The sequence below is a fragment of the Mobula hypostoma genome, chromosome 8, assembly GCF_963921235.1.
Source record: "Mobula hypostoma chromosome 8, sMobHyp1.1, whole genome shotgun sequence".
In the NCBI taxonomy this organism is placed as follows: Eukaryota; Metazoa; Chordata; class Chondrichthyes; order Myliobatiformes; family Myliobatidae; genus Mobula; species Mobula hypostoma.
In genome coordinates this window covers 22,842,902-22,865,859 of record NC_086104.1, presented here as the reverse complement: position 1 = coordinate 22,865,859, position 22,958 = coordinate 22,842,902, and the positions used below count along the sequence as shown (strand labels likewise).

Genomic DNA, 22,958 nt, shown 5'->3' with positions numbered 1-22,958 from the left:
ATGTGTTTATAGAAAGACTGAAGCAAGATATTAAATTAATGCTGTAAAATCATCCTACAGGTGGGACTTTAATCAATAATTCATGTATTTCCACTTAAAAATTTCTGTGAAATTGAGAAATTAGTAAAAAAAAGGTCCAAAATCTGTCTGATAATTTGTATTTATCTTCCAACCAACTCAAGTATAATTTAGCCATCACTTATATAGTTATATAAACTTTCTGCATCAACAAGAACTATGCATGAAGATGGCAATCTATTACCATTGGAAATGGTGGTTGTCCATCGTGTCCAACGATGACAGGAAACCTGTGCGACAAACCTTTTAAAGTGAAAAAGCCATTACATTGGGATAGTTCCACTCTCTCGACCTCAGAAGTCTGGGTCCAGCGGTATGAATAAGCGTCACAAGCTGGGGTCTTCTTTGGTTGCAGTGGATGACCATGACGTCTTCTGTGCCCTGAACTGTAAAAACTGAAGAAAGCATGGTAGTATTAGGTCTATAGATTAAGCTTGGGTTCTTCTGATATCTATTGAGAATGTCACTGGCTGGATTCCACTCAATACCCATCTGTAGTTTCTTTAAAATGATGTTGGTGATCAAAAGAAAAATAAGTTGATTATTTGTGAGTTTACAAATGTTTATCTGGCTCAGAGCAAACCATCTCTATGTGCAGCTTGGTTGCCTTACATAATGAACGGGTGACAGAGAAATACATCACAGCCCTGCCATCCCATTGAGTCCATGCTGCCCATCTATGTTCATCCTATAATGACCCACGCAGTTTCGGGGAAAATATGCAAATGTCACACTTAAACACACCACAAAGTCAGGTTTGAACCCAAATCTCTGACATTGAGGCACAGAACTTCCAGTAAAAGCTGGATATTTCTCCAAGTGAGTGCAGGACATTAAACTACGTAAAATCACTGTCAGTTATTTGTACGAGTGATCACCCAGCTTAATTGACAAGGGAATTTCGTAATCACCCCCCACTTTGGTTGAGGTAACATTGACAAGGCATGCATCCAAAGAAGGTATCCATTGAAAGCAAATAATGCTGGAATGTCTTGGTGCAGAGACAGAATCTACTTGTGTGTACATTCCCATAATTAATTATGTTGTATAACTTTCGAAATGTAAACCATCCAAAAATTTAAACAAAATGTTTAAAATTTCTTCCTATATTGTAATCCCTAGATTATCGTGATACAATTAAACCTGTTATTTTTCTGTGGTTCGTAAGTGTCCTCTATGGACCAAATGGCCTGACTTTGCTCCTATGTATATATTATGGTCTGTAACTGCCCTGTTTTTCCTAGTTTACTGGAAGAGATACTTTGCTACATCAATGTGGTTGCCCACAGTGTAGAGCAGAATGCAGAAAAGCCAACAGCTAAATTCTGGAGAACTCTACTCAACCGGTCATATGATGTTCTGGATAAAGTAGGTTATCTTCCATTTCTGGTGTGCTAACTTGCAGACACTTTCGATATTCTGTTTATGAAACACATCTTAATAATGGAATAGGCAGCAGGAGGGCTTTGGACTTGCTCCCCGACTCTTCATTGTAGTAACAGATATGCTTATTCACTGGGTAGAGAATTCCAGAAATTCAGTAATATCAGAAATCTTATATCTTAAGTAGCCAAGCCTTTTTCTGATGACTGCTGTCCTTTATCAAGAGTCTCTCACAGAAGAAATGTCAGCACCATCTGCACTATCAGGATCCTGCAGAATATTACATATTAATCAGATTAACTTTCATTTTCCTCACTTCAGATAATATTGCCCCACTCTGCTCTATCTTTCCTCCTGTGACAATGTTTTCTTAGCCCTGGAAACCATCTAGTGAACCTTCCTTGTGCCACTTCTAAGGCAAGCATACAGTTTCTTATCTCTCCACCACATATCAAGAAAGGTTCTTAAGTTGACAGGTCTGCAGTCCTGGGGAAGTGCTGTACTTGCACATATACTGCCTCTTGGCTGAGATAAACAAAGTTCTGTTTTGCTTTTCAGTGGATGTAAGTGCCCCATCCCACTATTACAAGTAAAGGGAGTTTCTCTTGCACTGATTGATAATCACGCCTTCCTAGCTGGTATCACATGAATAGGTCATCAGCTACATTATTTGCAGCATATTGATAATTGGATATCTTGAGTTAGGGCTGGTATACAGTAACAATCCTGACTTGGTTACTTATAAGGATTTCTTTCCTCTCAAACAGGTGAATGCCTTGCTACCCACCGAATCTTTCATTCCAGTGATACGAGGACTGATGAATAATCGCTTACCATCTGTAAGGCGGAAAGCCATGGATCTCCTCAATAATAAGTTACAGCAGCACAAAACTGAATGGCAGGAACATCAGGTAAGGTTTTTATTTTCTTTTAGATCAGATACAGAACCTTACAAGTAAGCAGGTAGTAGAAATGTGAACGTATTTTCACATACTGTGAGCTGCTGTTTACCTTTTAGAACTCAGCCTTTCCTCCCGCAAGGTCAACCTGTGAATTATTTGAGCAACATGCACAAAATGCTGGAGGAACTCAGCAGGCCAGGCAGCATGGAAGGATGTCGGCCGGAAATGTCAATTGTACTTTTATTCCAGTCCTGCCGAAGGATCTCACCCCAAAACGTCAACTGTGCTTTTTCCATGATGCTGCCTGACCTGCTGAGTTCCTCCAGCATTTGTTTGGATTTCCAGCATCTGCAGATTTTCTCTTATTTGCGAATTATTTGATTTTGTCTGCTCCCTGTTACTCTTCCTTTTTCTCTCACTCTCATTCTCACATAATACTGACGGATGCCATTTCAGGTTCAGATTTATTTAACTCTGGTACATGGAATTGTCCAAGATTGAAAAAGGAATCAACCGTGATTGAATGTTAGAGCAGCCTATGCGGACAAAATTGCCGAATTCTTCTATATCAATTGGTTTAATGGAGATACCAAGGAGTTTGTAAAATAATGAGGGGAATGATCAGTCTTTTTTCCAAGGGGAGCGGATTCTAAAACTCGAGGGCATCGGCTAAAGGTGAGAAGGGAAAGACATAAAAAGAATCTGAGGAGCAACATTTTCACACAAGATAGATGGGATAAACTACCAGAGGAAGTGGCGTGGGTAGTTTTTTGAAAGGCAATAAAACAGGTAGATGGTAGGAAAGGTTTAGAGGGATATGGGCCAAAGCAAAGTAGCTCAACTAGACAACTTAGCATGGATAAGTTTGTTAAAAAGGACTCTATATTGATTTATTTTCATACACTGTTAATATTAACAGTTTCTCAAGTGCATAATTCAAACATCCAGTGCTTTTTTTTATTTTTGGTACATTATTAAATTTTCAAAGAGCTTTCATCAGAAGCCCTACATTTGTTGTTGATATTCTCAGTCTTAAAATTATCCATTCTATATTCAGAGGACTGAGCAATATAAAGACACAAGAGTATACACGTGAAGGCACTCAGTATCTGAAAGAGAGCCATACTTTTCAGATGTTGGTTGATCTGATATGTATTTCCCCACAGCAGCTCGTATTACAGTTTGGGATGGGTGGTGGGAAGTAGTTGATTCTCTCTATATTTAAATGAATCTCTCAATGTGCTGCTCACTTTGTCTTTTCAATCTCTGATTGGAACATTACAAATTTTCCTCCCTCTCTTTGTCTCCTGCTCCATCACTTTTTATCTCCCCTTTTTTCTTTCTCTCTCTGTCTCTCCATCATTCACCTGTCATTATCTTCCAGCACCAGCCTCACTCACTGTCCTCATCTGGCACTGTCATCTTACATTCCTCTTCAGTCCTCCAATTACATCAGAATTCTTTCTCACCACTCCCTTTCTCCTCTCTATACAGGCTATCTCACCTTTCCACTCTGTCAAGATTTAGGGCTTTGACCCAAAGCATCAATAATTCCTTTCCTCCCAACTTACCCCACTGAGTTCTATCAGCAGATGCTTTTGTTGGTGGACAGCAAAGCAATTGCCAACTTCTGTCTTCTAAGAATTGATGGAACAATGATAATGACTTGACATTATTGGACTCTGTTAAATCTGGAAGTCTATTCAGAGGCTAATTAAAAACTTAGACACTGTTTCACAAGCTTGCTTTGCCTTTCTGTTAATGCATTTTTACATCTAGTTTTTTCTTTGTTAATCTCCTTGTGTGCAATAATTACATAAAAACATTTTTTTGCCAGGTGAAGTTGCTTTTGAGCCTAATTGAGGACTTTCTAAGCATTGTTTGCTGCAAGGAGATAGAAGTGGAACAGGCCGTAAACCGTCAGACCGCCCTCTTCAGCCTGAAACTGTTGTGCAGGTGTTTTGGTACAAGTCACCAGGATTTGTTTGTGCCTGTACTGGTGACTGCCGTTGACCTCATCACAGAGGACAATGAAGAGGAAAAGAATCTGCTGGGCAATGCATTACTTTGCATTGCTGAAGTTACTACTGCACTCAAAGCACTGGCAATACCACAACTTCCAAGGTGTGAAAGTAACTCATTTTGCATAATGAGAATTTTGTAATAAAGTCTTGCATAATGTTTCCTCTGAGTCTCAGGAAGAGATGTCTTATCAATATTTGTACTGCACAATACAGTGAATGGATATTTCCTTCCAAATTTCCTTAGGCTGCCCTTTTATTGTAAAGTAATTGCTCATATGATCTTGTTTGTGAACTTAGTGTTTTAAATACTCAGCCCTTTTGATGGATTTATTCTGTATAGGCTGATGCCAGGACTTCTGAGGATCTTGAAAAAGCAGAAGTCTCTGCTGTCCAATGAGATTTATTTGCTCAGTGCTGTAACAGCATTGCAAAGAGTTACAGAAACACTGCCGCATTTCATCAGCCCTTACCTACTCGACGTTCTAGTACAAGTAAGCTTTTTCCTGTTGCATTACAGCAAATAATTCATCTTATTTTCCTGAAGCTAAAATAATCATTAAGTTATACTTTCATATAGGTCACCCGGTTGACCAAGATTACTGAAAAGGCAAGCCACTCATCACAGCTTGATAAGCGTTTGACCTCACTTCAAACTACATTGGCCACAAAGCTAGCTTCTCGGGTTCTGTTGCCATCGATTAGCAAGTGCTATGATAAAGTTGCTGACACCAAACAGGTTAGCGTTTTACTCCAGACATTTTAGCTTTATCTCTCTCTTCTATTTTGAGTTGTAGGTGGAGCTGCATTTCTAAAGTCTACGCTTATTGCTTTGAACGTGACAATCTCCTGCTTACAGTTAACTTTGGAAATTCAGCCATTGGGAATGCTTGCAAAGCTTTCACCCACATGGTTATTTCAAGTGAGAGCTGAGAAATGTCTAGTAGTACTCTGTATAATTAAAAATCTAGTATTAGTTATATTAAGACATATATTTAATTATTTATTACTCTTATACGTTCTAAATGCTTTTAGAAAAATATGAATAGTGAATGCTGTTTAATCAATCTTGGATTTATTTATGATCATTTTAATTGAGTTTCAAATTATTTCTACATACTTGGGCTTTGGTCCTGTATTTCACAGCTTTCCTCAACTTCATTTACTTTATGAAATACAATAAATCTCATTACCTACTTTCTATTTTGGTCCTTGACTGGGCTCCATTTTGGTCTGTTATTTAAAGGAGACATTTGCAGAAATCCTGTGTTCTGGAGAACTCCTGAACTCTGTCTCTTGTATAACAACTGTTCCTTGTGTTGTGTAGCTGTATTTTTACTATCCGCTTGGCTCTAGCTGTGATTTTTATCATCAGCTTTTTGCTGTGTCATGGATAGTTCACTGTTTAATGAGACAGAGTAGAAACCACATGGATCAGAAGAGATGGCTGTTTTTTTAACTCTTGAGAGAAGATGGATCTGCAGTGATGATTTCAAGCAACTATAGGAGGATCTATAGAATCCAGTTGATTGTGAGTTTTGGGCAAAAACATGACCAGTTTCTGACATGTTGCTATTTTCTCTAGCATTGCTTAGGTCCACTTCTCGACATTCTGAAGGAACATATTTGTCAAATGGAAAAGGTACAATTGAATTCCCATCAATCTGAGCTCACGTCATTCTTCCTGAAAGCCCTGGATTTCAGAGCTGACCACTTGGAGGTAGGACCCACAGAGTTCTTATTTTCAAGATGAGATAAATTTGCAACAACACAATTAGTTTCTGAATATTTTTTAATTTGGGGGAAAAGTGGTGTAAGTAGTGTCAGTTGAATGACTGGGGGTTGTATATGTGCTGGTTTGGCACTGTCTGGCAGCAACACTTGATGCCTGATAGCTACGGAAGGAAGCCTCAAACCACTTTCAGGTCTTGATCTTGCCCTGCACTGAGGTAGTTTGTAGATCTGTTAAGCAGATGGTGCAAGTTTAAGTTGTGAAGAATGGGGGTTTCAGTAATTTTATTTTCACACAGTGATTTTTAGGGCATGAAATACCTGCTGGAAGCATGAACCATAAAACAAGAAAGTGTTAAGTGTTTTAAAATATAAATTCAATGAGACTGAGGGTAATTCAGAGACTCATAGTAAACATTATGGGCTGAATGATTACCTGTGTTGGAAATTCTACAAATAATTATCACACAAAAGACACCTTAAGATCCAAAGTCTTTAAGGAACTGGAAAAGTTCTGCTGTTGTTTTAACCAATATTCCTTAAGAATACAGGGATCTATTCTATGACCCTTGTAATGTCTATAAATGACTTTGATGAGGAAGTGAAAGGGTGGGTTAGTAAGTTTGTGAAGGTTTCACGGAGATTGGTGGGGTTTTGGATAGCGTAGAAGGTCGTCGTAGGTTACAGCAGGACATTGACAAGATGCAGAACTGGGCTAAGAAGTAGCAGATGGAGTTCAACCTGGAAAAGTGTGAAGTGATTCACTGCGGGAGGTTGAATTAGAAGGCAGAATGTAGGGTTAATGGCAGGATTCTTGGCAGTGTGGTGGAAGAGAGGGACCTTGGGATCCCTGTTCATAGTTGCCATGCAAGTTGATAGGGTTGTTAAGAAGGCATATGTTGTGTTAGCCTGATGGAGCTCAAGAGTGGCGAGGTAATGTTGCAGCTCTATAAAAGCCTAGCTGGACCGCACTTCGAATATTGTAGTCAGCTCTGATCGCTACATTATAGGAAGGATGTGGATGCTTTGAGCAGGATGCAGAGGAAATTTACCAAGGTGCTCCCTAGATGAGAGAGCATGTCTCAATGTGATGGGTTGAGCGAGCTAGGGCTTTTCTCTGGAGCAAAGGAGGGTGAGAGCAACTTGAACTGACGTATACAAGATGATAAGAGGCATAGATCAAGTGGATAGCCAGAGGTTTTTTCTTTCCCAGGGTGGAAATGGCTAATACAAGAGGCAGAATTTAAAGGAGATTGAGGAAACTATGGGGGTGGATTGTCGGGGGTACACTTCTTACACAGACAGTGGTCACTGTCTGGAACCCACTGCCAGGGGTGGTGCTAAAGGCAAATATATTTAAGAAACTTATAGATAGGCACATGGATGGTAGAAAAATGGAAGGCTATGTAAGAGGGAAAGGTTAGATTGCTTTACGAGCAGGTTATTGGGTCAGCACAACATTGTGGGCCGAAGGGCCTGCACTGTGCTGGAGCGTTCTATGTTTTGTCACCAATAAAATTCATTATGAAGTCATTCAGCTCATTGCTCAATAGAGTTAATCAACATGGAAACAGTCCCATTAGCCCATTTCCTATCCATGTACGTGTCTAAATGTCTTTTTAAATATTGTAATTGTTCCCATCTCTGGCAGCTCATTCCATCCCCAAATTTGGATAAAGTTGCCCCCAGATCTCTTCTAAACCTCTCTGCTTTCAATTTAAACCCATGAATGTTGTCTTAGACTCTCCTACCTGCAAGAAAGCCTATGACAAGTCACTCGTGATCTTATATACTTTTATCAGGTAACCTTTGTATGTCTCTCGTGCTGCAAGGAAGAAAAGCCTTAGCCTGTCTGGAGACTGAAAAGCCCGGGGGTGCCTGACTCGCAGAGTCCCCCCAGCAGATAGCAGCTCCAGTAGACTCTTGTGTCCTCAGCCTGTCCAATCACTTTGGAACCCCCCCCCCCATAGTCATAATAAAGATTTACAAGGATGTCAATACATCCTTTTCAGCTTAATGACATTCTTCCTACTGTTATGTGACCAGAACTGCACATTATACTCCAACATCTTGAAAAACTGTTATCTGGCATTTTGACTGATAAAGGCAAGCGTGCTAAATGACTCCTTCACTGCCCTCTCTACCTGAGTCACTACTTTCAGGGAACCATGTCCCTAGATCTCACTATTTTATTTATGGGATGTTGCTGCACAATAACAGCTACATGCAGTTTTGCAGATTAAAATTTGTTTGCTACTATTTGCACTTTAAAATATACCAATGTATTTTAATTAAGGACCATATGACCACAAATTCACATACAAACGGTTTATAATCTGCTCTTGCAAGTTTTTTCTTTGCATACCAACTGTCGGACCATCTCCAGTGTTACTGTATACAATGTATAACTTTAAAATCAGTTGTGTGTCATCTGGCCAAATTCCAGTGTTTGCCCTGAAACCATTTTGATGTTAATTTCAATCTCCCGTTGTGTTCGAACGAAGAGGCATTTCCACATCGATACTTACAAGGGTATAGTTAAGTATTACATCAAGTACCTCTCCATTCTAGTTAAACTGTACACTGTATACAAAGCCAATTTTCCTTTTTCTTCTTCCTTTTTACAGGATGACTTGAACAAAGTAGGTGAAATTGAAGATCATGTCATCAATTGTTTTGTTGGTATGATAATGAAACTTTCGGAAGTTACTTTCAGGCCTTTGTTCTTTAAGGTATGTTATTAATATTCAGTAAACAATTCCACAGACAGGTATTTGGAAATTATTTTTTGACCACTGACATGGTTTGATTCCAATCAGCTGTTCGACTGGAGCAAGTCTGAGGGTTCCCCGACAGATCGATTGATTACATTCTACCGTTTGGCAAATTGCATTGCAGACAAGCTTAAAGGTTTATTCACCCTTTTCGCCGGGCAGCTAGTGAAGCCCTTTGCTGAAATTCTGGACCAGACAAATATTGTCAAAACAGGTAAAGTTGAAATTAATTAACTATTTATTATCTAAGCCTCATCAGTGATAGATGATCTCATTTATTACCCATATTATTTTAATCTTATTCAAAGTACATTATTATTAAAGTATATAATCCTAAGATTCATCTTCCCATAGGCAGCCACAAAACAAAGAAAGAAAACCGTAGAACCCAAAGAAAAGCATCAAAAACATCAAATCCCCAACACACACACAACAAAAGAACCAATCACACAAATGACAAAAAAAAGAGCAAAAAATATAGAGTATAAAACACCAAGCCACAAAACAGCGATAGCATGCAGGCATATTCAGTTCAGTTCAATCTAGTACTGTGTCATTCATTAACTTTAGGCAGCAGAGCCAGTCTGCCCCAATCAAAAATCATACAAAATAGCAACAAAAAAGGAGCAATGAGAAACAAGAAACACATCATATTATCTATATTTATGTATTAGCTAAACGTCATCAGTGATCTTTCAGAGACATTAATCTGAGAAAGAATCATCACAAATATAAATCCCATCACATACTTGTTAAAACAGGGAAGTGGTGCTTGTCTGTTGTGGTTGAGTTTTATTGAGAAGGTAAAGGGAATCAATGAGAATGACAGTTAATAAGCATACTGTCTGAATTGTATTTTAATCAAATAAAGGAATGGTATCTCGACGAGATGAAAGAGAGGACTTGTATTCTATAGCTCTTCTAACCACAAGAATTCCTCAGGTGCTTTCTCATTATTGAAACACTGAGAATTATTGTAATGAATTTTACTGATAGCAACATAATGCAATAATCAGTATTTATGATAGCATCTAATTTGCTGCACAATTACAGGTAGTCATTCTGATCAATGGCAGACTTAGTCACATGCTGTGCCGAGTTTAATAAATCATCATTTTTATCCCCCAAATAGATCAAAGTTTCTTTGATTCAGACAACAGCACGAAGAAATCTTGCCTATTACTTCAGTTCGTCATTGATTGCATGCACAAAATCTTTCTCTTCGACACTCAAAAGTTTGTCAGTAAGGAAAGAGCTGACACTCTCATGATGCCCTTAGTGGATCAGGTTTGTAACTCAAATGTTTTGTCTTGCCTTTCAATGCTTATTCCAATCAGTTGTCAGCTTTCTAATATGCAATTCACTTGGAGTGCAGGTCCTCTGATCTGACAGCTTGTCTTTATTTGGTAACATATTTTGAACACTGATGCAGAATGATGAGCACAGCTGTAAGGTATTCCAAGAGCAAGTAGTGGGGGAAAAAAATTCAGAATATGCCATTTGATCATGCCAGAACCAGCTCTTTAGTGGAGTTATCCAGTTGGTCTCACTTCCCCCTGGGCTTGCAAATGTTTCTCTCTTCAGGCATTTAAACCACATTGGTGGTCTTCATAACATGATTCATGTTCAAAGATCTGTCAATAATCTAATCTATCAGTAACTCCGAATCAAAATGTTCTATGGAGAATCTAATACAAAAAGAACAATCATGACAATCACATTTATGTAATGACAATTAACCCAGCCCTAAATTTGACTTTCATCTAAAAGTTAAGGAAGATGTGGTGAAAGCACTTTTTGTCATTCTCATCACCTCTTTTATCGTAACAGTCTGCTGAAAAAAACTGGTTGGAATAGTTTCCCTGTTGAAAACTGCAGTTTTGTACAATGAGCAGCACATAGCTCAGTGAGCAACGAAAGTTGAATAATTGAATCATAACTGTTCAGTTATTCCTCAGGCATAGAATTAAATGGATTTTCATGGTTCCCCCCCCCCCCCCGAATCCCTTCATTCCTTTCATGCCCTGACCTATCAAGAATCTATCAACCTCTGCCTGAAATATACATAAAGACTTGGCCTCCACGGCTGCTTGTGGCATAGAATTCCACAGATTCACCACTCTGGCTAAAGAATTTTTTTCCTGATATTTTTGTGCTCCTCTACCAATCTCTGATCCATGCGTCTTCCCTCTACTCTTCACACTCATTGCTGCATGCTTTTTCTCTACAAATGTGCACTTCCTATTCATAACCTGATAAGTGTCCTTATATGGAAGTCCTAACTGTAACACTGTATCACCTTTTGGTTTGTTAAAGCAGTGTTCTGCTTTTGTCAGTTCACCAGTACTACCAGGCTAAACATTTAGTTAGTGGCATTATTCCACTGGTGGCTATGTTGTCATATATCTCAGTTTGGTAGTAGCTTCAGAAAGCAGTGGCTTCAAACTCCCCTTTAGAGATTTAAGTACAAGTATCTCACTGATCCTTCAGGAGGTGGGTGTGGGCCGTGGGAGGATCTTTCAAAAAAATACATTTAACTTGGCCCTGTGACCCTTTTAACTCTCTCAGATGAATGGAAAAGGTCTCATTGCACAATTTCAACATTTATCCCCTGATCAATGTCACTAAAGCAGGCTGTTTGATCATGTGGCTATCTAAGGGAGTCTGTTGTTTGCATAGTCTTTCTTAAACTACTATGATGTGCTGAAAGGACGGGGGAAACTATATAAAAAGTTTTACTTGATTTGGTTTGTCCAGAATAAGTAGCTTTTATGTGATAGAATGAGCTTCTTTATGATAGTACGCATGAAACACTGCAGTAGCTTTAGTACTACAAACTGAATATGTTGTGTACTTTGTCATCTTTGCAGCTGGAAAACATGCTGGGAGATGAGGAGGAGTACAAGGACAGGATGACCAATCACCTTATCCCGTGCATCGCTCAGTTTTCTGTTGCAATTGCTGATGACTCCCTCTGGAAACCACTGAATTACCAAATTTTGCTTAAAACAAGGCATACCTCACCAAAAGTAAGCAGCCAGAATTCCAGAATGGTTCCTCTGTCATACTTTATCGGTGTATTTTATATTGTTAATAATATCAGGTTCTGAATATATGTTAAGCACCTAATTATTTTGGAGAAATTTGGGTGAATTGGTGATAATTAAGTTTGTTGCAAATAACAGCTTTGATTTGACAAGTATTGTTGGCGAACCTGTTACCTACTTAGGTGCTGATTCTGAGAGACTGAATAGATACCTGGTCCAATGACGACAGAATTAGCTTTCTAAAGTTATTGGGATGTGCTTGTTCTTTATTGCCCTTTCGGATTTGTTATAAACGTGTTTTGAACAAGTTATTTCTAGACTGGTGGGTACTTGCACAAAGATGTTACTGAATGATTTAGGCTTTCTGTAACAGTTTATATAATCATTTGTCTCTGAGGATGATCCAGAAAATTTAGCAGATTTACTTTCACAATTTAGCAATCTGCTTTTTGAGCAGAACAAGTAGGAATCATTTTATGGAACTGTCCCCAGATGGAAGGACTTTGATTAATAATTTTATGTTAATCTTTGATTGCCAGTGCAAATGAAAGCCTCCCTTTACTGTCTACTGTATGTAAGGCCTCCGTTGATTGGGGTCAACCATGAAAATGGCGTCCTAGTGGTCTATGTGATATGCAAGCCTGGGCAATACAATATGGAGAGCAAGCTGTTGCCCATGTAGCAAGCTCCCCCTCTCCACATATCTGATGAATCCAAAGGAATAGCAGAGACGGTTTGGTACCAGCAGCTTTCCAGGAGTTGCCAGTCATCATTGAACTCATGTAGGACTGCCTTGGCGACCCCAGCTCCAGACTTTTCCTTCTTTACTCCCAAGGCCTTCCCCATGAGCGGGTATAGCCGCCAGGCAGCAGAGGTTTGAGATCAGAGTTTTCCTTCCAGGCATTAACGATATTCTTTCAAGAATCGATAGATTCTGGCATTGTTCCGGATGACTGAAAAATTGCAAATGTTATTCCGCTATTTAAGGAGGGTGGGAGGCAGCAGAAAGGAAACTACAGACCTGTTAGCCTGACATCAGTAGTTGAGAAGTTGTTCGAATCGATTGTTAGAGATGAGATTACGGAATACCTGGAGGCATATGACAAGATAGGCCAAAGCCAGGGTGGTTTCCTGAAAGGAAAGTCCTGCCTGACTAACTACTGCAATTCTTTGAGGTAAATACAAGCGAGATAGACAAAGGAGATGCAGTAGACATGGTGTACTTGGATTTTCAGAAGGCCTTTGACAAGGTGCCACACATGAGGCTGCTGAGCAAGATAAGAGCCCATGGAATTACAGGAAAGTTACTAGCATGGGTGGAGCATTGGCTGGTTGGCAGAAAGCAGAGTGGGAATAAAGGCTGGCTATTCTGGCTGGCTGCTGGTTACCAGTGGAGTTCCACAGGAGTCGGTGTTGGGACCGCTGCTTTTTACAATGTATGCCAATGATTTGGACTATGGGATTAATGGAATTGTGCCTAAATTTGCTGATGATACAAAGATAGGTGGAGGAGTGGTAACGTTGAGGAAACAGCGAGCCTGAGAGAGACTTAGATAGTTTAGGGAATGGGCAAAGTCACTTACTTTGATGGAAGAAATAAATGGGCAGACTATTATTTAGATGGGGAGAGAATTCAAAATGCAGAGATGCAAAGGGACTTGGGAGTCCTTGTGCAGGATGCCCTAAAGGTTAACCTCCAGGTTGAGTTGGTTCTGAAGAAGGCAATGTTGACATTCATTTCTTGAGGTATCTATAGAATATAAGAGCAGCGATGTGATGTTGAGGCTCTATAAGGCACTCGTGAGACCACACTTGGAGTATTGTGTGCAGTTTTGGGCTCCTTATGTTAGAAAGGATATATTGACATTGGAGAGGGTTCAGTGAAGATTCACGAGAATGATTCCAGGAATAAAAGGGTTACGGTATGAGGAATGTCTGGCAACTCTTGGGCTGTATTCTGTGAAGTTCAGGAGGATGAGGGGGGATCTCATAGAAACAGTCCGAATGTTAAAAGGCCTAAACAGCTTAGATATGGCAAAGTTATTTCCCATGGTAGGGGGTTCTAGGACAAGAGGGCACGACTTCAGGATTGAAGGTCATCCATTTAGAACTGAGAAGCGGAGAAGTTATTTTAGTAAGAGGGTGGTAAATCTGTGGAATTTGTTACCACCAGCAGCTGTGGTGGCCAAGTCATTGGGTGTATTTAAGGCAGAGATAGATAGGTTCTTGATTAGCCAGGGCATCAAAGGGTATGGGATGAAGGCAGGGGAGTGGGGATGACTGGAAGAATTGGATCAGCCCATGATTGAATGGTGGTGCAGACTGGATGGGCCAAATGGCCTACTTCTGCTCTTATATCTTATGGTCTTATAGTCTAGATGAGCTGCCAACCACGGCAGATGAGCCCCATCTGCCCGAAGCAACTGGGTTTAGGAGCTAAACTACACGTGAAAGTCAGGAGCTGGACTTAGTTGTCAGAGGCTATTTGAGGCGCACGCTGTTGGGACCATTTAATAATAAGTACTGGGAGCTTGTCCCCATTACCAGCCCCTGGCTATAACAACCGTCTGCAGTATAATTTTACAGTTAGAGCTCATCATCGGTGTGTTCACAACCTACTGAAACGCTAATTTAGAAAAGTATGCTTTCAGAAGAAGGCAAGGAACTTAAGGAACGGAGATATTGGACTTCATGGGGATGGTTATGCATTCCAGAATAATGGTAACTCATTGAAGTTTTGAAACAGTTTGTGATTGAACAACACACACACACAAAATGCTGGTGAATGCAGCAGGCCAGGCAGCATTGAAAGGAAGAGGTACAGTCGACATTTCGGGCCAAGGCCCTTCGTCAGGACTAACTGAAAGAAGAGCTAGTGAGAGATTTGAAAGTGGGAGGGGGAGGTGGAGATCCGAAATGATAGGAGAAAACAGGAGGGGGAGGGATGGAGCTAAGAGCTGGAAAGTTGATTGGCAAAAGGGATACAAGGCTGGAGAAGGGAGAGGATCATGGGACGGGAGGCCTAGGGAGAAAGAAAGGGGGAGGGGAGCCCAGAGGATGGGCAAGTAGTATAGTGAGAGGGACAGAGGGAGAAAAAAGAGAGGGGAAAAAAGGGGGAAAGAATAAATAAATAAGGGGTGGGGTACAAAGGGGAGGTGGGGCATTAACGGAAGTTAGAGAAGTCAATGTTCTTGCCATCAGGTTGGAGGCTACCCAGAAGGAATATTCCATCTTGCCCATCCTCTGGGCTCTTCCCCCTCTCCCCCCACATTTCTTTCTCCCTAGGCCTCCCGTCCCATGATCCTCTCCCTTCTCCAGCCTCGTATCCCTTTTGCTAATCAACTGTCCAGCTCTTGGCTCCATCCCTCCCCCTCCTGTCTTCTATCATTTTGGATCTCCCCCTCCCCCTCCCACTTTCAAATCTCTTACTAACTCTTCCTTCAGTTAGTCCTGACGAAGGGTCTCGGCCTGAAACGCCGACTGTACTTCTTCCTATAGATGCTGCCTGGTCTGCTGCGTTCACCGGCATTTTTTGTGTATGTTGCTTGAATTTCCAGCATCTGCAGATTTCCTCGTGTTTGTGATTGAACAATCTTATTCAAAGTGATTATATTTCTTTCACTCATGATTATGGAAAGAGTTAAATTATTATTTTAATGTGCAGGTGAGGTATTCTGCTCTCGTTATGTTGTTGAAATTGGCTGGTAAACTAAAGGAGAACTACATGGTGTTATTGCCTGAAACCATCCCCTTCTTGGCAGAACTGCTTGAAGGTAAGATACTGAATTTAAAATATATCTTAATATAAATGTTAATGTGTAATATAGTTTTCATTTTAAAAAATCTTTGCCGTAACTTATTTGCATTCAATTGAAAAAGACAGTCAAGTTGTTCTGAGTATTAATGGTTAAGTTAGAAATGTATCTGTTTTTCAGTTTTTAATACTGCAATGTTTAAAAAAAGTGCATTGCTCCTTGAAAAGTGTTACACTGCAGGGACTTAGTTTTATCCTCTCTAAACCTTTAAAGTACAGAATCTTCATTACTTATAGGGAGGCCATTTGGCCCGTCACATTTGTATTTCTTTCTCGGTAGAGCAATTACATCAGTCCTGTGAGATGGACAGGCATGCAGAGAGGAGGTCAATAAAATCAGGGACAATCTGACTGGAATGGCTGAGCAGACTTGAGGGACCAAGGGGTTTTCTCTTGCTGCTAATTTGTGTTTCCATCTCCTCTAACTCATGCAAATTATTCCAAAGTGCCTACACAGTTCCCTTTTATAAACCCTGAGTTATTTTATTGTCACTACCCTGTGTATATTCGGTTCCAGGTGATTACTCAAAGTTTAAGGTCTTTCCCCACATCCCAGACTTTGGATCGTTGTGTCGAGTAGTCCTTCGCTTAAAACAAATTCTGTTTACTTCAAGTGTGTCTTGTTCACTTCTGTCACATCTCCTCGCAGTCTCCTTTGCTCCAAGAAGAACACCACCAACTGCCCTTTGTTTAACCTTGCAGTTGGGATCCCTCATGCCTTGGAACCACTCTAGTGAAGCTTTTACATGTTTCCAAATATATAATGCCAAGAATTGAATGCCAGATTCCAGTACCTAAGAAGAACTTTGTTTACGTGTAACTTACCTCTTTTTTGCCTTTTGAAAGGGTGGATGTGGAGAGGGTGTTTCATGTCATGGGGAATCTAGGATCAAAGGGCGCAGCCTCAGAAAAGAGGGATGAGGAGGAATTTTTTTAGCTAGAGGGTGGTGAATCAGTGGGCTTTATTGTCATGGACAGTTGTAGAGGCCAAGTCATCGGGTATATTTAGGGCAGAGGTTGAGAGGTTCTTGATTAGTAAGGGTGTCAAAAATTACAGTAAAGAAGAATGAGAATGGGGTTGAGAGGGTTAATAAATCAGTCGTGATGGAATGGCACAGCAGGCGTAGAAACATAGAAAACCTACAGCACAATACAAGCCCTTTGGCCCCCAAAGATGTACCAAACATGTCCTTATAAATTACCTCGGGTTACCATTGCCCTCTGTTTTTCTAAGTTCCAGGTACCTATCCAGGAGACTCTTGACAGACCTTATCGTATCCAACTCCACCACCGTCGCCAGCAGCCCATTCCACGCTCTCACCACTCTCTGCATATAAAAAAACTTACCCATAACATCTCCTCTGTACCTTCTTCCAAGCACCTTAAAACTGTGCCCTCCCATGCTAGCCATTTCAGCCCTGGGGAAAAGTCTCTGACTATCCACACGATCAATGCCTCTCGTTATCTTGTATACCTTTATCAGGTGACCTCACATCCTCCGTCGCTCCAAGGAGAAAAGGCTGAGTTCACTCAACCTATTCTCATAAGGCGTACTCCCCAATCCAGGCAACATCCTTGTAAATCTCCTCTGCACCCTTTCTATAGTTTCCACATCCTTCTTGTAGTGAGGTGACCAGAACTGAGAATAATGCTCCAAGTGGGGTCTGACCAGGGTCCTATATACCTGCAACATTACCTTTTGGCTCCTATACTCAATTCCATGATTGATCCAATGCACCGTATGCCTTCTTAACCACAGAGTCAACCTGCGCAGCTGCTTTGAGTGTCCTATGGACTCAGACCCCAAGATCCCTCTGATCCTCCACACTGCCAAGAGTCTTACCATTTATACTATATTCATCATATTTGACCTACCAAAATGAACCATCTCATACTTATCTGGGTTGAACTCCATCTGCCACTTTTCAGCCCAGTTTTGCAACCTGTCAATGTCCCGTGTAACCTCTAACAGCCCTCCACACTATCCACAACACCTCCAACCTTTGTGTCATCAGCAAATTTACTAATCCATCCCTCCACTTACTCATCCAAGTCATTTTTAAAAATCACAAAGAGTAGGGGTCTCAGAACAGACCCCAGAGGCACACCACTGGTCACCGACCTCCGTGCAAAATATGACCCACCTACAACCACTCTTTGCCTTCTGTAGGCAAGCCAGTCTGGATCTACAGAGCAATGTCCCCTTGGATCCCATGCCTCCTTGCTTTCTCAATAAGCCTTGCATGGGGTACCTTGTCAAATGCCTTGCTGAAATCCATATACAGGAGTCCCCCACTTTCCGAACATTCTTTTTACGACATTTCGCTTTTACGAAAGACTTACATTAGTACCTGTTTTTATAAACCAAAAGAGGATTTTCACTTTTACGAAAAAAGACGCTGCTTTAAACTTGTGTTACCCCAAGAAAGACTACATGAAGCCTTGCGCAGGCGGGTGTGTGCACATGCGTGACGTGCAAGTGCGTGTATGGCGTGTGTACGTGCGAATGCATGGCGTGTACATGCTGATTTTTTTTTCTGACAAATCGATTTTGGCTGAAACTTCCCGATTCTGTTAAGTGAAACTACACTGTACATACATTATTTCTACTTTATATAGGCTGTGTATTTATCATATCATTCCTGCTTTTACTATATATTAGTGTTGTTTTAGGTTTTATGTGCTATTTGGTATGATTTGGTAGGTTATTTTTTGGGTCTGGGAACACTCAAAAAATTTTCCCATATAAATTAATGGTAATTGTTTCTTCGCTTTACATCATTTCGGCTTACGAATGGTTTCATAGGAATGCTGTACATTCGAATAGTGGGAGAAACCTATACACGACATCTACTGCTCTACCTTCATCAATGTGTTTTGTCACATCCTCAAAAAATTAACTCAGGCTCGTAAGGCATGACCTGCCTTTGACAAAGCCATGCTGACTATTCCTAATCATATTATGCTTCTCCAAATGTTCATAAATCCTGCCTCTCAGGATCTTCTCCATCAACTTACCAACCACTGAAGTAAGACTCACTGGTCTATAATTTCCTGGGCTATCTCTACTCCCTTTCTTGAATACGGGAACAACATCCACAACCCTTCAATCCTTCGGAACCTCTCCCATCCCCATTGATGATGCAGAATTCATCACCAGAAGCTCAGCAATCTCCTCCCTCGCCTCCCACAGTAACCTGGGGTACGTCTCGTCCAGTCCCAGTGACTTATCCAACTTGATGCTTTCCAAAAGCTCCAGCACCTGCTCTTTCTTGATGTCTATATGCTCAAGCTTTTCAGTCCACTGTAAGTCAAGATCCAATTGCCAAGATCCTTTTCCGTAGTGAATACTGAAGCAAAGTACTCATTAATTACCTCAACTATCTCCTCCAGTTCCATACACACTTCCCCACCATCACACTTGATTGGTCCTATTCTCTTACGTCTTATCCTCGTGCTCTTCAAATACTTGTAGAATGCCTTGGGTATTTCCTTAATCCTGTCCACCAAGGCCTTCTCGTGGCCCTTCTGGCTCTCCTAATTTCATTCTTAAGCTCCTTCCTGCTAGCATTATATCTATCATTTCCTAGTTTTTTGAACCTTTCCTAAGCTCTTCTTCACTAGATTTACAACAGCCTTTGTACACCACGGTTCCTGTATCTTACCATCCTTTCCCTGTCTCATTGGAACGTGCCTATGCAGAACTCCACACAAATACCCCCTGAACATTTGCCACATTTTCTCCGTACATTTCCCTGAGAACATCTGTTTCCAATTTATGCTTCCAAGTTCCTGCCTGATAGTCTTATATTTCCCCTTACTCCAATTAAAAGCTTTCCTAACTTGTCTGTTCCTATCCCTCTCCAATGCTATGGTAAAGGAGATATAATTGTGATCACTATCTCCAAAGTGCTCTCCCACTGAGAGATCTGACACCTGACCAGGTTCATTTCCCAATACCAGATCAAGTACAGCCTCTCCTCTTGTAGGCTTGTCTACATATTGTGTCAGGAAACCTTCCTGAACACACCTAACAAACTCCACCCCATCTAAACCCCTCGCTCTAGGGAGATGCCAATCAATATTTGGGAAATTAAAATGTCCCACCACAACCCTGTGATTATTACACCTATCCAGAATCTGTCTCCCTATTTGCTCCACAATGTCCCTGTTACTATTGGGTGGTCGATAAAAACCACCCAGTAGAGTTATTGACCCCTTCCTCTTCCTAACTTCCACCCACAGAGACTCAGTAGACAATCCCTCCATGATGAGATGAGTGGCCTAACTTTGTTCCTATGTCTTGTGGTCTTTTGTTTGCTGAAAAAATATTTTCTTACTGTCATTTCAGTTGGAATTTTGAGTTGTGTTTTTTGTTTTGCAGATGAATGTGAAGAAGTGGAGAACCACTGTCAGAAAGTAATTAAGCAGCTGGAAGTTGTTCTTGGAGAGCCTTTACAGAGCTATTTCTAAAAGCAATATTTTATGAATGTAGTTTTTATATGTACAGTAATGGTTTGTATTCAGAATCATGTGATTCTCATGTGTATTTAAAATATACTGACACCATTGTTACAATGACCAGGATTTTATCTTAATATGTGTAAACCAGCATCCGAGGATTTTTACTTGACTTGGTTCAGGTTGGACTATGAGGAGTAGGTAAATGTACAGCCTCCTTATCACCATTCATTGAATTGATGGGTTTTTTTAAACTCCTGGTGATCGCCCGCAAATTATAATAAATGTTTGAAAATGATTATCAGTACTTTTTATTATTTTGTCGTTTATGTGTCAAATTATCCAATTTGTTCATTAATTATTTTTCAAAAAAGTGCAACAGGGCCCAAATTGGTTGTCTCTGATTCTTTGGGCAACAACAGCCAAAAACCACAAGCTTGACCAAATTCATATGGTTTTTGAAAAATTACAGTAATTTACCAGCACTCTTTATCAAATCAATAAACCTACTTGAGCCACGGTGATGTAGTTAGTAGAATTATTGCCTCAGAGCATCAGAGATCCATGTTGAGTCCTGACCTTGGAACCTGTCTGGGTGGAGTTGCAAATTCTCCCTGGATTTCCTCCCACATCTCAGAGAATCAGAATCAAGTTGATTATCACTGACATGTGTTGCGAAATTTTTTTGTTTTAAGGTAGCAGTACATTGCAATACATAAATATTACTATAGATTACAATAAATGTTAAAATAAGTAATAGTGCAAAAAGAGAAAAATAGGTAGTGTCCATGGGTCGTGAACTGTTTAGAAATCTGATGGCAAAGTTTCAGGAGCAATTCCTAAAACATTGAGTGTGCTCCTGTCCTGCCTCCCTGATGGTAGAAGTGAAATGAGGGCATGTCTTGGATTGTGAGGGTCCTTAATGATAAATGCTGTCTTCCTGAGGCACCTCCTTTTCAAGGTGTCCTCCATAGTAGGGAGACTAGTGTGCATGATGGAACTGAGTCTATAATCCTCTGCAGTTTCAGTTGGAGCCTCCATACCAAGTGGTAATACAACCGGTTAGAATGCTTTCCACCATACATCTATAGAAATTTGCAAGTCTTTGACATAGCAAATATCCTCAAACTCTTAATGAAATATAGTTGCTGGCATGCCTTCTTCATAACTGCATCAATACGTTGGGCACAGATTAGATCTCAGATGTTGACTCTGCTCTCCCCTTTCCACTGCTGGCCTATTGAGGACTTGTGTGTATTCTCCCAGTTTTTCCTTCATGAAATCCATGATCAATTCTCTGGCGTTAATGACATTGCGTGCAAGTTTGTTGCCTGACCTCCGAGTTCCTCAGAATTCTATGTTTTTTTTTTGCTCCTGATTCCAGTCTCTTGTGACTGCATGAGCCTATACCCCTAGAGTTACACAGATTTTAAAGAACATTACTTTAAGGCACTTTGCAGGATAGATATGGAGTTGATGATTCCTTTGGCTGAGTGCTTGAAACCAGAAGTCTCATCCAAAAGGGATTTAATCATTCAGATTCTGTACCCAAGCCTGATGTGGAGGCTGAGCTGAGTAGAGTACAGTGAAAGAGAAAATCTACAGCAATCAAAAGACTATGGTGTAACTGGGGTATAAGATCTGCCATTTTCTGAGTTATGGAGCTGGCATGAAAATGTGATTCCTGCTTCTATTTCTTGTGCTCCTAGATTGTTAATTTTTTTTGATTACCTCAATGAAATGATAAAATTATTAAAAAAACATTTTTAGAATTTATTCAGAGGAGGCATTGAGCTTTGTGAGCAAAGCCAATATTTATTTCCCTGTACCCTCTGCCCTTAAAAGTTAGGGTGAGCTGCCTCTTTGAACTTCTGCAGTCCTGATAAAAATTACTCCCATTGTAGTCTTTGGCTGGGATTTCAGAATCTAAAGTCAGAAATACTCACCTTTATTGTTGCTGAGCTGGGTGGTGTGCAGTTTGAGGCAGAATGTGCAGCTGATGCTGTTCCCTATGCTCTTTGCCTCCAGGGATGTCACTTGACCCTCTGAGACCCTGCAACAGTTTGTCTGTCTGTCTTTAACAGCAAAGGTCACAGATCTGGGAGGTGTTCCTGGAGTCAGCTGCTGCAGGGAGTGCTTATCAAGGGAGTCATGCAGTAGTGTTGATCTTTTTGGGTCTTGTTGAAGTTTGATTCATCCAAGCAAGTGGACACAATTCCATCACACTCTTATTTACGTGGTGGAACAGCTTTGAAATGGGGGGGGGGGGGGGGGAGTCATTTGATAGATAAACATTGTATGAAGATACATTCATACATGATTCAGAATTGGTTTGCCCATGTTAGGGTAGTGGTCAATGGGGCAATCTGCCTAAAGGTCTGTAATCAGTGATGTTCTGCAGTGATCCATAATGAGACAGCAGCCTCTTGTGATACTTATAAATGATGTTGATGAAAACATAGAAGGATGGGTTAATAAGTTTTCAGAGTGGGGAATAGATTAGAGGAAGAGAAAATATTAATTACTGGAAATTGGAGAAATCAGTGTTCATCAGGTTGGAGGCTGCTTAGACAGAATACAAGGTGTTCACACAGTCCTCCAACCTCAGTAGCCTCATCTTGGCAAATGAGGCAGCCATGGACCAACATTTCAGAACGGGAATGGGGATAGGAATTAAAATAGTTCGGCACCAGGAAATCCTGCTTTTTTGTGGAGGGAGCAAAGGTGCTCAACAAAGTGGCCTCACA

The 22,958-nt window shown here is 40.5% G+C and overlaps 1 protein-coding gene across 1 annotated transcript in view; it reads left to right on the top strand.

The window, feature by feature from the left end:
* Nucleotides 1-20,528, top strand: part of heatr1 (HEAT repeat containing 1) — a 104,485-nt gene extending 83,957 nt beyond the window's left edge. The window contains exons 34-45 of the mRNA XM_063055592.1: nt 1,323-1,446; nt 2,229-2,372; nt 4,201-4,487; nt 4,728-4,878; nt 4,965-5,123; nt 5,970-6,104; nt 8,743-8,847; nt 8,935-9,103; nt 10,022-10,176; nt 11,760-11,918; nt 15,601-15,709; nt 20,135-20,528. Of these exons, the coding sequence (XP_062911662.1) occupies nt 1,323-1,446; nt 2,229-2,372; nt 4,201-4,487; nt 4,728-4,878; nt 4,965-5,123; nt 5,970-6,104; nt 8,743-8,847; nt 8,935-9,103; nt 10,022-10,176; nt 11,760-11,918; nt 15,601-15,709; nt 20,135-20,223 (1,786 nt within the window). The 3' untranslated portion in view covers nt 20,224-20,528. The remainder of the gene's footprint in view (nt 1-1,322; nt 1,447-2,228; nt 2,373-4,200; nt 4,488-4,727; nt 4,879-4,964; nt 5,124-5,969; nt 6,105-8,742; nt 8,848-8,934; nt 9,104-10,021; nt 10,177-11,759; nt 11,919-15,600; nt 15,710-20,134) is intronic.
* The last annotated feature ends 2,430 nt before the right edge of the window (nt 20,529-22,958 follow it).